The sequence below is a fragment of the Carcharhinus amblyrhynchos genome, chromosome 8 (genome assembly GCF_965287045.1).
Source record: "Carcharhinus amblyrhynchos chromosome 8, sCarAmb.v2.hapA, whole genome shotgun sequence".
Lineage (NCBI taxonomy): Eukaryota > Metazoa > Chordata > Chondrichthyes > Carcharhiniformes > Carcharhinidae > Carcharhinus > Carcharhinus amblyrhynchos.
The window spans coordinates 105,116,562-105,134,361 of record NC_137331.1 but is presented as its reverse complement, the minus strand read 5'-3'; the positions used below and the strand labels follow the sequence as shown (position 1 = coordinate 105,134,361).

Sequence of the window (17,800 nt, the reverse complement as noted above, 5' to 3'; positions counted from 1 at the left end):
CAAGGATTCTGTGATTCGTTATCGAATAACATCATAATTCAGCAAACAAGCATTTCACTTGCAGCCTTTGTAATGTTTATTATTCCTGTTGTCTCTGGATCCTGATTCATAGCCTGTCCTACAATGGGATTTTGACTTAGCTGATTTTCAATATTGCTATTTTTGTGCTCTTAACCAAAATAATGGGAAAAAAAAGTGTTATTAGGAGCAGGTTAATCTCAGCATCCAAGGGCCTACTCCTCGTATTGAACTTGACTATTCCTGAAGAAAAATGTAGGTTGTCCAACATTTTTGACTTGCACTGACCAGGACAATTTGTGTGAATACCAAATGTAAAAGGAACAACAGTTTATACTTCATGAGAAGTCAGTACTGATTTGTTGGAAAGTAGACTCTGATTGGTTGAGGTGTTGTCATGGAGAGTGCACCAGTTAACTGATGACTTAATTTAAATTCAAACCAAACAGATTGACTCTGGAGAATTATCCTGAAGAATGAACTAGAGAATGGCTGTGCCGATATTGTTTAATTGATACAGGTGCAAATGTCCTTTCTTACAGGTTCTTTATACTTGCCAAAAAAGGGCCCTGTGTATGAATATTTACAGCTTCTAGTAGGCGCAATCGTGAGCCTGACAGGCAATCTTAAATTGGTTGTCAGCGTAATTCGTAATCCTTAGCACACTCAGGATTGTTTAGCAACGGTTATCCAATAGTGTGATTGAACAACATTTGCTAAAGATAAATCCTGAGTGTGGTAGGTATTGAACGAATGACAGTCAGTTATGGGCTGTTTTAGACAGGACTGATCCTGTCAACCCCAAGCATTATTATAGGGAGCAGTTCCAACAGTTGGATTACTGCTTAGAGCAAGTAACTTTTACACCCCAAGTATTACACGGAGTTCCCTGAGACATTTTAATGGCATGACAAGGCATTACTTAAGTCCAAGTCTTTCCAAGAATCAAAGCTGCAACTGTCCTCAATGACCAGGGTTCAGACACTTAGGCCAGAAATTTTCTGGGTCCTTTGAGGATGATGTTGGAGGTGGGAAGACCAACAAAATGGTGTGGGAAAGCATTGGGTGGCATGCTCAATGCCCTCCCACTGCCAGCTGTGAGAAATGTAGTGGAAAAAAAACAACTACCCGGAGCCCAATTGAGCCATTGAATGGCAAATTAAAGCCAAATAGAGCAGAACTAATTCATTTCTTAGGATCATTGAATCGTATAGTAGAGAAGGAGACCAATCAGCCAATCAAATCTGCACCAATCACAATCCCACCCCAGGTCCTATCCCCATAACCCCATGCATTTATCCTAGCTAGTCTCCCTAACACTAAGGGGCAATTTAGCATGGTCGTTCCACCTAAGCTGCACAGCTTTGGACTGTGGGAGGAAACCAGAGCACCCGGAGGAATGTGCAAACTCCACACAGACAGTGACCCAAGCAGGGAATCGAACCCGGGCCCCTGGCGCTGTGAGGCAGCAGTGCTAACCATTGTGCCACCCCTTCTTGTTTTTTTGTGATGCTCATTGAACGAGGCAAACTATGCTGTTAAAAATTGAATCTGGGACTGAAATGTTTGATGTGGAGATGCTGGCATTGGACTGGGGTAAAAACTGAAATGTTTACTGAAGTGTTTCTGCACTGAAGAGTTAACCAGTCTGCGAGCTGTCTTAACAGTGATCCCGCTGTAGAAGTAGTAATATTGCCTTTCTCCCACAAACAATCTGTCAAATATTAAAGTCTAATTAAAAAATCAAATCTAAAAAAGATTTGCACTTTGCTACCCCACCAGCTCTACCATTTTGCATGTGGGTGTGCTGATCAGACTACAGTTGTATATTCCCACCCACTAACAGTCTGACTCAGTTTCCCACACAGCATGGAGTAGTGACAGATAAGAGATCTGTGACTGTGACTGACCTAAGGAGAACAAAATATGATCTTGTTGGATCTGTGGGATAAAAGAAAGCAATAATGAAATCAATGAATATACATAACAGTGTGATTTACAAAACAAATTTTAAAAGGGCATGATTTCCTTAAAAGAGGCATCATTATTGAGGGATGTATTTTGGATGTAATTATTTTGGATGTAAGCGGTGGATATTGTTAGAAACATTGATGAAAAGAAATGCTCCAGTCAACAAAACAAATTTCCAACACTTCAGGGTTAAATCTAGAGAAATTATTTGAAATCAAATTCCTCGCGGAATTCTACCATCCCATCTGCCACAGAATTGGAGTGGGCAAGGGGCGGACCATGGAAATGTCTGTTTACCTCAGGCAGGAATTTCTGATCTCGATCAAGTGTGAAGTCCCATCCCCTGTATCTGGTCCACTACCAGCACCAACGGCAGCCCTCGTGTAAATCACAGGAGAAGCTATGGTCGAGTGGTATTATCACTAGAATATTACTCCAGAAACTCAACTAATGTTCTGTGGACCCAGGGTTTGAATCCCATCATGGCAAATGTGGAATTGAAATTCAATCAAAAATATTGGAAAGACTATGAAACCATTGACGATTGTCAGAAAAACCCATCTGGTTCACTAATGTCCTTTAGGGAAGGAAATCTGCTGTCCTTACCCGGCCTGGCCTACATGTGACTCCAGAGCCACAGCAATGTGGTTGACATTCAATGATCCTCTGAAATGGCGAGCCATTTCTTGGGCCACTAGGGATGGGCAATAAATGCCGGCCAGCTAGTGACGCCCATGTCCCATGAATGAATAAAAAACACGCCAAACACTGTATTCACATTCCATTCCTTAACACTTGGCCCTCCACATGATAACAATCAAAGACTTATAAGCAGCACCATCATACAATGCTCACTGTGAATGCTAACTGGCATTGGTGTTGTTTTCTGAAGCAGTACCCCAGGGTTGTCCATTGTCCGCGCCACTCAGTAACCTGTTATTTACTATCACAATGCACCACTTGTATATGCTTAGTATATTATAATTAGGAACTATAGGCATTACAGAAATGAGCATGGGAAACAATTAGAAAAATCGGATGGTAGAAATATCAGTCATGTTCGTTCCAAAAATGGGAAACCATTGCAAAAAGTAGATGGTAGAAATACCTTTCTAATGTCTACCTGGCAGATGTGAAGTAAAGTTGGCAGACAAGACTTGTTCTGACAATTAAATCTACATCAACACCATGACATTGCTGCTTTCAGGCATCAAATTTTGTAATTTTTATTCACTTCTGATCTTGGCTCACCAATACTGACTGTAGCACATGACACATCTACGATCATTTTATCTGTTACTGTGCGGAGATAAATCTTTGGGATTTTTTTTCTTATGCCGCTGGCTCAGGGGCTGCCAGTTTACTGACATATGGTAAGGTTTTTTTTAAATGGGTGATCTAGGAACTTGAACTGTGTGAACTTAGACATGCGCCCTTCATTCATTCAGATTAATATGGTTCCAATTAAGATGCATTAGCAACAAGGAAATTCACAGAACCTAAGCCAAGCTGCTTTTCCATTCCTTTCCCCTTCACTGCATGAAACCTGATCAGTTTTGGAGAGCAATGGGTGGCAAAGCTCTTCAAACATGCATGTTTATCTATGAAATGAAACTGAAAATTGATATTGTAAATACATCCTTTTGAGGGCTGCTTAGGACACATGCAAATTTATTTGAATAACATGGACATGGGTTCAGATACACCCCCTCAACTTCCAAAATTTGCAAACATCAGGCATGTTTGTTGAACTATACAAGGCATTGGTGAGGCCGCACCTGGAGTATTGCTTCCCATATTTGAGGAAAGATGTAGTGGCATTGGAGGCAGTTCAGAGGAGGGTCACGAGATTGATTCCAGAGATGAGGGGTTTGTTGTATGAAGAGAGATTGAACAGTTTAGACCTACTGTCTCTGGAATTTAGAAGATCAAGGGGGAGATTAAATTGAAGTATTCAAGATGATAAAAGGTATGGATAAAGTAGACATGGACTGAATGCTTCAGCTGGTGGGGCATTCTAGGACGAGAAGTCATAGTCTTAGGATAAGGGGTAGCAAATTTAAAACAGAGTTGAGGAGAAGCTACTTCTCCCAAAGGGTTGTGAATCTGGGGAATTCACTACCCCAAAATGCAGTTGATGCTGGGACAGTGGGTAAATTTAAGGAGGAGTTAGACAGATTTTTTATTGGTAATGGGTTGAAAGGTTATGGGGAGAAGGCAGAAAAATGGGGATGAGGAGCATATCAGCTATGATTGAATGGCAGAGCGGACTCGATGGGCCAAATGGCATAATTCTGCTCTGATATTTTATGAACTTATGTTTCCCTCATCACAACTGAAAACAGACATGTGTCCATGTATGATTGTTAAAGACTGGAAGCATGTTTTCCACACGACACAAATTTTGAAAGTAGCTAGTTGTTAAAATGTGATGTTTCCTTTTCCCCAAAGAAACTTATCTTTGCGGTTATGGCTTCAGGCGTATTGAACAGGATAACTGTATCTAGGACAGAGGAACAATGTGTCCCACTGACTATTCACACTTCTATTTCAGGAGAGACAGGTGTCATTAAACCCAAAATTTGTTCTAGCAGGAACAATTTGGATCTGAGAAATTGTAGCAATTTTAATTTGACTTCATCCCTAAAGTGCAGTGTGACTTTTTAAATTTTCAGATTTGCGCTGTGACTGAGAGTTAATTGTTAATTGTTTCTGCAAAGAAATCGTATACACGCGATAAAAGTTAAGCTAGAAAACTCCTTTGCCATGGGTTGTTGCCAAATCTGTCACCCGCTCTTTGACTCATCACTTTAATGATGGCATACTTGCTTTTCTTCAGTGCATTTACTTTCCCCCCCTCCTTTCATTGCTTGCTTTTTTTCTAAGTAGCTCCCAAACCCTTGGAACACTGTTACAGTGTGCATTTCTGTTTTAAGTCTGTGCTATTGGGAATGAAACTATAGTGCTCTTGATTTGGAAACAGGTTTGGTATGCACTTTTTTTGTTGTTCTGTGTGTTTTATGTAGAATTAATGACTGTACAAATTATTTGGCATGTTTTCAGAAGAGCTCGGTTTTTTTTCGGGGGGGGGGTGGGGAAGGAGAACAATGTATGCTAGCGTTTGATTTCAATGGGGAAGAAAATGTTGTATAATCTTCAAAAGGAACAGCTATCTGAATATTGCCTAGACAACCTGTGGGGGGGACAAAGTGAACCGAAAGCCGGCTCCCAGGTAGACAGCGGCGGCTGCGTTGTATTAATTCTTCGGTATTCTCCAGTCAAAGCGTTCTACCTTTTATTTTCGTTCTTTTTTGAGAATTATCCGGCTTGCCTTTCCTGTCTGGTTTTTTTCAATGTCACAACACCAACAACACCAGGAGGGAGCCGTCCTTCCGATATGGCTGGGGATATTATAGACATTAATACATTGTTTGTTATCTGTGTGTGTGTGGATGTGTATGTGTGTAAACAGCGGAACCCGGTAAAGAGAAGACTTGCAGTAACGGGGGACGGGGGGGCGGGGAGGCTTGTCTGGCAGTTTCAATGTTACTTTCGTTTATTCCCTCTCATGCAGAATGTGAGGAATTTCGGCTTGACTTTTTCGGTCTGGGGAAGGGTTGCTGCTGATTATGTTGGGAGGAGTGGGGGGGGGGTGTTTTTTTCCCCATACAAGCAAATTGCAATAATTCCGCACGCAGCGTTTTTTCCTGGGGAAAACTTATTCATTAAAATGTTCCTGGTGCTGTGCCGAGCTTGATGCATCGTCTTGTTTTATTTATTAATTGTTGATACATTTTTATTTTGTTTCTGCTGCATGCGTGAGAGTTGTTACATTATTAGCTCTTCATTGAGATATATATATGTGTCTTTTTCTCTCTTTCTGGGGGAATTGCCAGCTTTGCTGTACAGGGGGTCTGGTCGAGCCGCGGCTGTAAGACGTTCCCAATTGACTCGTCACGTACAAAATGCCAGTGTGACCGTCTATCTAGCTTCGCCATTTTGGCTCAGCTCTCTTCAGATTCGGTAAGTCCTTTTTATTTATTTTTTATTATTTTCTGTTTGCTTGTGGGGGAGGACGTTGCATTCAGTCAGTGGAAATAAACGGCATAAAGGCAGCAGATAATTTCATCGCAACTGAATGCAGCATCAGAAAGGACATGTCAGCTGTGATTAAAGGCTGATATTTCATTTCTGATATATGTGTGTGTGGCGGGGGGGGGGGGGGGGAGAATGTGTGCTTGTGACTGCTGCATCTGGTATTTATCCCTGGCACTGGACTAAATTGCAATCAGCCTTCATTAGAGATATGCTTTCACATGATGTTAAGACTCTGCATGATTCATTTTCTGTGGTCACTTGCCTGCACTGTGTGGGAGTCAAAAAAAAACGGTCCAGCACTCTCAAATCGCTGCCCCAGTGCCAATTTGTTTCATACATGGAGTGAATATGTATGCCCCAGTGTTGCGCGATCGCCCGGCACGTCTTGCAGAATGTCAAATCCCTCATGTGGCTACGGATGATCACACATGACATCCAAAACATTCCCTGGAAACATAAAACATACAATCCTTATTTCGCCCACACAACCATCCTCATCAGATCCTTAATGCTGCGATGAATATTTACACTTGCTGTGATTTGTGGTGTTCCAATTATCAAGCGCCAATTTGTAATCAATGCAACTGGAACACCACGGATATTATTGATATAAGTCAGCAGCGCTGCGCTGAATAAATAACGAGTCTTTTTTTAACGGCAGGATGAGAAACTAAGTGGCGCAGTTATCAGATAAACATGCACTAAACCTTCTGCCTTGTATGTGTTTTCCCTCTCTCCCCCATCTCTCTTTCTGCCGAATTTAAATAAGCAGTTTAGGAAACAATTGTGAGGCTGGCACCATGTGTCAACACAAGCTCATTCTTTTCACAACTACTATCCATTACCATAGCTGAGGGACGTTGAAAGTTTGGTACTCAGCTGTACATGTTAAACACACAGAAACGATCCCCAATCCCACCCACTCTGTTGTCAATCTATAAAATGTGAAATTATTTGAATTGTGCCTGTTTGGCGTTACACTGCTGGTGGAATTGGCCATTTGTGTGAGTGGACTTGAGAGTAAAATGGTCGCTGGTCAGGATGTCAGGTGTTGTGAATGGTCCCAAGTATAAGTTCAACACATTATCATGTTTCAGAATGTCACCTTGCTTTATAATCAATACGAGCTTATCAGTTTTATTTGTTGATGAGAGATTGTGAGATCTGCAGCAGATAATTTTCTTTTGGTTTATGTGATTGCCACACTTTAATAGCTGGCATTAATTCTTATGCAGTGCTTCATTTATGTATGTTTTATTTCATGACTCCTGTGTAATTAAATCTCCAGTTTTATCAATGTTTTTATATGGTATATCTGCAACTTAATGACAGTAACAGTTATTCTCATGCTATTGATATAATGATTTATATATTGAAAAATGACATTTTTAAGCATGTGGTACCAATATTGAATGTATGTATAAAATGTATTTTATAGGTTTTTACCTACATAGAATTGAATAGAAAAGAATAAATACTGGATCTGTACAAGATGTCTTTTATGTGAAATTGGCCAGTTTTGGGCTTATAGAGTATTGTGACCTTCCATCAAGCAATTGAGTTTGTTTTTGCATTCAGAAGATACATTTCTGTGCGCGAGAAATGAGTAATAGTAAAAATAATAACAGAAAATGCAAAATATGTCAGGCAGCATCCATAAGAGAAAGATAAAATATTATTAAAGGTATGACCAGTAGATCAACTGAAGGCCCAGACCCATGTTTCTGACCTCAGATGTTGATCAACCTGCTGCGTAGCTCCAATTTTGTCTGATCTTAGTTCTGACTTCCTCCTTTTGGACCTTTCCCTTATAAGTTGTACCAATTTAGCGGCCAGTTCATTTCTTTAGCAGGCATGTGTTTGACCCCATTAGTTATGGCTTGCCCTAGAGAATATATTAATCATTATCATCAGCATGGCTTATTGCAAAGGTATTGATTGTGAGAGGATCATTATTCCATCAGGGGAACAGTATTGTTTTGCAAGCGCGGTTGGTATTCGAGAAATAAAGTTAACATTTCGAGTCTATTTGAACTCCAAACGTTATCCCCATTTTTCTCTCCAAAGATGCTGCCAGACCTGCTGAGCTTTCCCAGCATTTTATACTTTAGTTCGGATTTCCAGCATCTGCAGTATTTTTCTTTTTTTAAGATATGGTTTGTACTAAGTAATTTGCAGCCAACAATTTTATGGTGCATTGAAAAGCTGCAGACTTGGAGGGTCCTGGGTAAATATCTCAACCCTGATTCAAGGAACAAAATTGCTCAATTGCTCGTAATGTCCATAATTGGCATTGAGTTAACTGGCTGGATTTTATGACTCTCCACTAAATGTGTTTTCAGCGGTGGGGGAGGGGGAATGCATGTAAAATACATCAGGTGGCCAGCCCACTGTTTTCCCACCCGCCCCTGACCTAATCTCCATATTCCAGGAGCTGCTGATGTGAGCGGGTGTGGGAGTTAAGGTGTCCATAAAACCATCAACTCTGTGGCCTATTGAGGCCATTAAGTCGCCAGCTGTTGCTCACTTAAGACCATTAAATTGCCCTTACTGGTATCATACACTGGACACTGACAGGCAGGCAAGAGTGAGAAGGCTGTTTTTTTTGACACAAATGGTTAAAAGATGGGAGGGAAGGAAGAGGGGGCTGCATCCTCCAGGGAGCTGTTCTGTGCATTTGGAAAACCCCATCGCAAATATGTTACCCCTCTTGTTGCCCAGCCCCTCCCAACCTGGACACAAAAACCCTCTCCCACCTCTAGCCCCATTCCTCTTCCTAGGGTATCTGATCCCTTCCTGTTCTCACTCAGGTCACCATTGCCTTTCTTCATGGAGATGCTAGCAATCGTACTGAGTTCTGGCATTGCTGGGACTGCTGGAGTTGCTGGCTAGTCAGATTGAGGGCAGAACTTCCTCCACTGAAGGGTGTAGCTCCACGGTTCACCTTGTTACGGCTGCCCGCACTGTGTTACAGCTGTTGGGGCAGCAGCCTTGTTGATAGTGGGTTTGAGATAGATCTTTCTAGTGAAGAGGTGCATGGGGAGCAGTTTGCACTCTCGGGATGGGTTTCTGAAGTTATGGGGATAGGGGTGGGGAAGTGGAATTGAAGTAAAAGTTCAACCTGTGCCATATTGAATGATGGACCATGCTAGTGGGGGCCAGATAACCATCTGCACCCTGTCTTTTGTATTCTTTAAACTGATGCCCATTATTTGGTTAGAGCAGTCGACATTTTCATTCCCTGTGTTCACAGACTTCTGTTGTGATCTCACAAAATCAACAAAATAAGTTATTTCGTATTGCCTCCTTCAACATTTCATCGGCTGCTCTGTGAGACAAACCTGATAAAAATCATGAGTGCACCATTTGTGTGGGTTATTCAATAGGGAGTTAGGATAGTCATAAGAGCCAGAATGGCAAAGAGAAAGGTATTTGGCCCATCAAGCCCATGTCACCTCTCTGCAGAACCATTCAGTTAAGTCCCATTCCCCAAGTCTATCACAGTATATCCTGCAAATATATTTCATTCAAATGCTCATCCACTATCCTTGTGAAATGATTGATTGTCTCTGTTTCCACCACCCTTACAGGCAGCAAGTACCAGATTAAATCCACTCGCTGTGGGGGAAAAAAAATGTATTTTGACATTCCCCCTTGTACCTGTTGGCCAAAACTGTAAATTTGTGGCCTGCAGTCCTTGTATCATTAGCAAACACACATAGTTTTTCCTTGTCCATCTAAATCTGTCATTATCTTGTCCATCTCTGTCAAATCTCCCCTCATCCTCCCAGAGATGAACTGAAGCAACTGTAACAAGATAAGAATATTGAAAACAAATCCAATGTTTATCATTGTGTTTAAAAATTATATTCTTTCTAGGATTTGGCAACATAGATCGTTTGCAGTATATCGCCTGGTAGTCTTCACAATAATCTGTTGCCATGGGGGATTTTCCATTTTGACCCTGACTTTGGGATCAAATGAGGGATCCTAACTTTGGACTGTATTGGGGCAGTAACACAAAATCAATTTTTGCTGCATTGGGAGACCCTCCTGGACTGAAGAAGCTGTAACTTGCTGATGCAGGGAAGAAAGAGAGGGTGCATCTTCGCACTTTTAACGTATCAAAAATGGCTGTAGCTGCCACCAACAGTGTGATGGTATGGCATTCATGGGAGGAAGCCTAAAAGGCCCCTTCTGGAAAATTCCAGTTAGCCTTAATTGATTTAAATCATCTCTTGCTTGCAGGAAGGTAGCTCTTCTATGCATAATCTGGCCTCCACAAAAATAGCAGCAAGTTCGGATTTGATCGGAATTGGCACACCAGCCAGCATAGGGAAACTCCATGCCTGCCCATCTCTGTTTTCATCCTCATGTTAGGGCTAAATACCTGCTCTATGGCTCAGTTGGTAGTCCTCTCAGTTGTGGAGCCAAGGATTGCTGGGTTGAGAACCACAGTTGGGCTTGAGCATACGGATGTTGGCGGAGCAATGCTGTGTGGAAGAAAGAATCTTTTGGCTGAGATGGTAGATGGAGATTATGGCCTGTTCAAGGGCACATTTAGGATTCCCTTCTTTGGAAAAGAGCAGACAACTCTTTTAGTTCACTGACCAACATTTCTCTGTACTTCAGTAAAGAGGTTAGCTGATGTTCCTGTCACTGCTGTTTTGGGAAAATTGTTACTGCAAAATAAATTCTGCCTTTGCTCACATTAAAACAGCATTCCCACTCTAAAAGTATTTCCTTAACTATCAGTTGCTTTGGGAGATTCTGAGGTCATGAACAGCACTATATAAATGTGAGTTCTTTATTTCTGTTGCAAAAGTAATGCCAGTCCAAACAGCATGAAGTGGTTTTAGATACTTCAGTGCTATGGTAAGGATCTTAAAGAAAGCTAGCTTTTATTTTGTTTCTATTTATTTCAAGGTATGTCATTAAGTTCTCATTTAAGTCCTATTCTCCTTCAATTAAGCAACCCTGTATCCTTTCTAACGGGATGACACAGTTTATCTAATGATAGTGAGCATAAAACTTCCATTTACATTGTACTGTTCATGCTCTCAGCGTATCCAAAGTACTATGTTATATGTGTAAGCATGGTGGTCAAGTTGCTTGCAAGACAGTCCCACAATACCCCAATCTCCCAGTCCCGTTATCTCCTTTTTGATGTTTTTGATTGAAGGTTTGGTATTGGCCAGGAAACTGCTCTTCTTAAGTGTTATTTTATTCATTGGATGTGGTCAGCATTTATTGCCCATCCTTAATTGTCCTTGAATTGAGTAGCCACTTAAGAGTCAACCATAGTGTTGTGAGTCTGGAGTGACAGACTAGGTAAGCATGAAAGGTTTCCTTCCCTAAAGGGACATTTATGAATTGAATGACAATTGACAATGCTAGACATTTAATTGCAGATTTTTTTCATTGAATTCAAATTTCACGATCTGCCTTGGTAGGATTTGAACTTGGTTGCCCCAGCACATTAAACTGGATCTTTTGATTACAAGTCGAGTGACATTGCTACTCTGCTGCTGCCTCCCCATTTCCACAGAATCTCTTGCGTCTGCCTGAGCAGAAGGGACTCTGTCTTAAGTTTCGTTCATGATGTAGAGCAGGACTTCAAATAGTGTAACACTTTCTTGGTGCTGCATTGGTGTGAAATTCTAGATTAACTTTCAAGTATGGTCTGACTCAGAAGTGAGAGGTAACCAGTGGGCAAAGTTAACACTGCTGGTGCCAACTATATGCAAATGCATTGGGTTCCCTCTGCACAAAATCAGGAATTTGGTGAAACAATAGTGAAGGGAATGGAACAATTCTTTATTTTCATTTGCACTTTCCTGATGTGGATGGACAGAACCTTGTAGAGCTGCTTGGTGAAATGTTTTTTTAATTCTTTCATGGTATGTGGGTGTTGCTGGCAAGGCCAACAATTATTCCTGTACCTAATTGCCCTTGAAATGAGTGGCTTATAGAATCATAGAAATCCTACAGTGCAGGAGGAGGCTATTCAGCCCATTGAGTCTGCACTGACAACAATCCCACCTAGCCCTTAACCCTGTATCACCATACAGTTGCTCCGCTAATCGCTCTAACCTACACATCCCAGGACACTAAGGGGCAATTTAGCATCGCCAATGCGCTTAACCCCCACATCTTTGGACTGTGGGAGGAAACCGGAGCACCTGGAGGAAATCCATGCAGACGCAAGGAGAGTGCAAGGAGAATGTGCAGACTCCACATAAACAGTGACCCGAGCCAGGAATCGAACCCAGGTCCCTGGAGCTGAGAGGCAGCAGGGCCAACCACTGTGGCAACGTGCTGCTCCTTTGTTCTGTCATTTCACCAGGCAGCTGAGTCAGCTATATTGCTGTGAGTCTGGAGTCACATGTAGGCCAGGCCAGATAAGGATAGCAGATTTCCTTCCCTAAAGGACATTTGTGAAACAAATGAGTTTTTACAGCAAACGATGATAGTTGCCATGATCACCATTACTGAGACTAGCATGATAGGCCAGATTTTATTAATTCAATTTAAATCCCACCAGCTGTCATGATGGGATCTATAACATGTTCCCAGAGTATTGGCCTCGGCCTCTGGATTAAAAGTCCAGTAATATTAGCACTATATCACAATCATCCCCAATTTAGGAGATTGGGAGAAATTGCTGGATCATTGTGGGAAGTGGGCTTCTTCCTGCCTCCACTAGGTTTTCCTTTTCCTTGAGGATTAATCTGGTAAGTAGACAAACTAGCTGACTTCTTTGCTTGAGGAACTCCAAAAGGTGAATCCAATAATTTTTAGATTAAGGTTCCCACTCTTTAGTGTTGAGGATCACAGTTTTTAAGATATAAAATAATAATAAATAATGAAAACATTATATTCATGTTTATTACCCAGTAATTAAATACACAGTCATGTGAAATAACTTGGTACTAAGACTGGATATGTATGTTTTCTTATTTGTATTTAAAAGAAAATTTGATGCATATGTTACAAAGGAATATATTTCAGAACTGACCATAGGAATTGTAAGGAGTCCCAGATATTATTTGGAAATTACAGTAAACAGGGAGGCGGATAGTAGGATTGTTAATTAATGCATCTTGGTAGGAAGAATATGGAAAGGCAATATAAACTAAATGATCCAATTTTAAAATGGCTACAGGACAGAGAGATCTGGGTGCACGTATAGAAATCTTTGAAAGTAGCAAGACAAGATCAGTAGCCATAATGACACTGTACAAGATCTTGTAAATAGCAAAGCAATAAAATTTTTGTCAAATGTTTATAAATTACTGATTGGACACTGACTTAGGACAAATGTAAAGACCTTGGAGAGGATGCTGAGGACTTTGCCAGGAGGAGTGGACCTAAGTTGTGGGGAGAGGTTGGCCAGATAGGTCTTTATTCCTTGGAACGTAGGAGAATTTGCAGGGGGGGGGGGGGGGGGGGGGAGGGGCGGGGGTAGTAATCTTGTTGAGGTGTAAAAATCATCAGGGGCAAGAGGTAGGATAAGCACACATAGTCTTTTTCCCAGGGAAGGGGAATGGAAAACGAGCAGGCATAGGTTTAAGATGAGAGGGGAGAGATTTAAAAGAGACCTGAGGAGCATCGCCTTCATGCAGAGGGTGGTGTGTATGTGGAATGAGCTGCCAGAGAAAGTGGTTGAGGCAGGTTCAATAGCAACATTTAAAAAGCATTTGGATAAGTACATGGATGGTAAAGGATTAGAGGGATAAGGGCCAAACATGGGCAATTGGGACTAGCTGGGAGGACACCATAGTGGGCATGGACTGTTGGACTGAAGGGCCTGTTTCGTGCAGTATTGCTCTATGACTATGACCTTTACCTAGAATGGCAGCAAGGATGCAGGACCTCAGTTTTGAGGAAATCATGTGTAATAAATTGAGGGCAACATGATACGGCTGAAGTAACAAGAGGCTTTATTGGCAATGAGTAAGTATTTATGTATGGCAGTCCTCCCTGGCTCCAACTGAGGATCCTCTCCAACCTGGGAGGGGTGCCCTTTACCTGATTGGCTCAGCTTCCCGCCTCAACACCCCAAAACTGATCAAGGGGCCTTCAGGGAATGCTCTCTTAAAGGAAACATGCTACCACACTATAGTTATCGCCCCTGGGGCAGAAACAGCTAAAGGATGAATCAGTAAATAAGGAGAAATGATTAAATAAGGAGCACAGTTTTTAGTGGCAGCCACACCTGTTTCCAATGGACACAGATTCATATAATTGGGAAAATAACTGGTCATAGAATCCCACCCAGGTCCTATCCCCATAATCCCATGCTTTTCACTCTGCTAATCTCCTTGATACTAAGGGGCAATTTAGCGTGGCCAATCCACCGAATGTGTGCGTCTTTGGACTGTGGGAGGAAACTGGAGCACCTGGAGGAAACCCATGCAGATACGGGGAAAATGTGCAAACTCCACATGGACAGTGCCTCAAGCCGGGATTCAAACCCAGGACACTGTGTTCTGAGGCAGCCGTGCTAACCATTGAGTCACCGTGCTGCCTGGGGTAGTGGAAGCAGATTCAATATTAACTTCCAAAAGTGAATTAGAGGAAAGATTTGCGGGGCTCTGGGAAATGGGCAGGTGAATAGAGCGAATTGGAGTAGATATTTCAAAGAACCAGCATGGTCATAATGGACCAGATGACCTCTTTCTATGCTGTATCAATCTATGATTCAGTGAATTGTGGAATACTTCCTGGTGCTCCGAATCAAATCATTGTCGTAAAGTGGCTCTCCCTGGTTTCAAATCAAGTCTGTGTCAATGCTGTGAAATCCTCTGCCCACTGACGTCAACAACTGATATGGTCCAGTTTTGCCATTAGATTGACAGAATTACTCAGAGAGGCCATGGACGACATCATAGAATGGATTAGGTTCTCTAAGGTTTAGACAATGCTGCAGTGGTTCATGCTGCAGTAAATGTGGCATTTGTTGTGGCAAAAACATACCCACCAGCAAATATAAAACAGCATCACTGTAGCAGGTTTATCGACTGTTCTGGAAACCAAGCCTATCTAAAAGCTCACATAAAAAAAAGACGTATTGCTTTGTAAGGTGACTAGCATGACAACATTTTCAGATAAATTGGGATACTTTAACCTTGAAATATGTACAATTTGGCTAAAAACGCTAACACACAGGCCTGATATTTCCTTGTCAATTATTTGAAAATGGCATTGATTGATTTAAGTGAGTCATGCCTGCTTCCGCAGGACAAAGAATATCATGTGAAAATCGAGTGTGTTCATACACCAATATTACGTGTGTTAATTCTGAGGACCTTGCGTCATGATCATTTGTTTAATTACATTGAAACCTGTCTTGGAGGCCATTTGCTCAGGAATCAGCAATCTGATTAATCGGACGTGAACTTCTGTGTGCAATTTATTTTTGGAGACCCTATGAAGCTGCACTTGAAGATGATCATTGTTGACATTTTTTTCTTGCTATTCAGTAAGGACCAAGTACCGTGTAATTTTTAATCGAACAATAATCTAATTAAAATTTAATAACAAATGTATATCAATTATTGCAGGAGGAACATGTAATAAAATGTAGAGGAAGGTGAAGGGGGTAGGGTAATATGAGATAAATATCAACCTCATAACTTATGAGGAACGTGGATTGTTTTTCTTCACAGACTGAAGTATTTGTATCTCTTGATGAACAAAAGGGGGAAGGGAAAGGAAGAAACGAAGTGAGGAGACATTAAATAAAATATTGCAGAACCCTCGAAGAGTGAAAGAAGTTGGATTTACTATTATTAGTATTATAACCTACTATTCTTCCTATTCTTCCTACTATTCTTCCCATTGAACACTTTTCATGTTAATTTTTCATTATATGGAAAGGAAGTTAAATCTGCACAAAAAGGGGAGAATAACAATATCGTAGGTTTGAGATGAGGTTTTCTGTTGAAAATGAGGAGTGCTATGATCAAAGTGGGAGTAAAGAAATGTGGAGGCAGAAGCTACACACAAGTGTGCAGTTTTTGCAATGTAGCGGATCGAAGTACCGATCCATAGCAGTCTCGGCACACAGAACTGAGCCCATTACGCTGCCAAGATCCTGGCTTTGGTGGTGCCACTGTTTAACAGAATCCCTACGGTACAGAAGAAGGCCATTCAGCCCATCAAGTCTGTACTGACCACAATCCCACCCAAGCCCTGTTTCCATAACCCCGCATATTTACCCTGCTAATCTCCCTGATACTAAGGGGCAATTTAGCATGGCCAATCAACCTAATTCACACATCTTTGGACTGTGGGGGGACCTGGAGCACCCATGCAAACACAGAGAGAAAGTGAAAACTCCACACAGACAGTGACCAGAGGCTGGAATTGAACCCATTTACCTTGCGTTGTGAGACAGCAGTGCTAACCACTGTGCCATCCTGCCGCCAAATTGAGATGTTAAATAGATGCCAGACATTTTCCCACTCCTCCGCCCACACCCTTTCCCCATCACTGACGTGGAAAATGTGAACGACCCATGCCTCTCTGTGGCTCTCACGCCTCTCTCCGTGGTGGCAGAAGCTTGGGAATAAACCCCTGAACTTTCTAATGATGGTCTTGACGTACCTCTGGGGAAAAAACAGCGAGGCTAAAAAAAAACGATTGAGTGGAATTGATTTGGAATTAGTTTAAGCTGTCCAACTCAGTATTTTTCTATGCTGTTGACTGTGTTAAAAGTTGAAAGCCATGGTAGTATAATACAGAGTGCATCAAAACAGTTGCTTTTTGTTGCATTTGAACCCTTGAACTCACTATGTTGTGTAACGAGGTACATTAACTTTGGGGCAGCCACTCATTACTAGTGTCACCCAACTGTGTTTGTCAAGTGTAGACTTCTGTGTCAATATGGTGGTCTTTCACTAACATAGTTCTGTAGAAAACCAACAATTAAAATTCCATTCAGTTGCTAAAGAATATACAGGTATAGGGTGGCACGGTGACAAGTGGTTATCACTACTGCCTCACCGTGCCAGGGACCCAGGTTCAATTCCAGCCATGGGTGACTGTGTGTGGAGTTTAGACATTTTCTCCCTGTCTTTTAAAGTTTATTTATTAGTGTCACAAGTAGGCTTACATCAATTCTGTATTGCAGTTACTGTGAAAATCTCCTAGTCGCCACGCTCTGGCACCTGTTTGGGTACACTGAGGGAGAATTTAGTATGGCCAATGCACCGAACCAGCACGTCTGTCGAACTGTTGGGGGGGAAACCCAATGCAGACACAGGGAGAATGTGCAGATTCCGCACAGACAGTGACCCAAGCTAGGAATCAAGCCCGGGTCCATGGCGCTGTGAGGCAGAAGTGCTAACCACTGTGCCACCATGCCACCTGTATCTCCGTAGGATTCCTCTGGGTGCTCTGGGTTCCTCCCACAGTGCAAAGATGTGCAGATTAGATGGAATAACCATACCATATTGCCTCATAGTGTCCCAAGCTGTGCATGTTAAGGGATTAGCAGGGTACATATGTGGAGCCATGGGGATAGGGCCTGCGTGGGATGCTCTGTTGGCGAGTCGGTGCAGATTCGATAGGCTGAGCAGCCTCCTTCTGCAGTGTAGGGATTCGATATTCATCCCAATCACTTCCTTAACAGTGATATGATCATGAAAACAATACAGTTGTTGAGAATTTCTTAATGGGGACCAAATGCTTCTTTTCAGTGTAGGTC

The 17,800-nt window shown here is 41.9% G+C and overlaps 1 protein-coding gene across 9 annotated transcripts in view; it reads left to right on the top strand.

The window, feature by feature from the left end:
* Positions 1 to 17,800, top strand: part of adgrb1a (adhesion G protein-coupled receptor B1a) — a 299,558-nt gene that overhangs the window by 127,869 nt on the left and 153,889 nt on the right. For 8 of the 9 annotated variants that reach the window (XM_080194597.1, XM_080194594.1, XM_080194593.1 and 5 more), the window contains one exon: positions 5,886 to 6,012. In XM_080194597.1, coding sequence (XP_080050723.1) covers positions 5,886 to 6,012 — 127 coding nt within the window. Of the gene's footprint in view, positions 1 to 4,941; positions 4,978 to 5,885; positions 6,013 to 17,800 lie in introns of those variants that run through there. The other variant, XM_080194596.1, reaches the window with a different exon arrangement.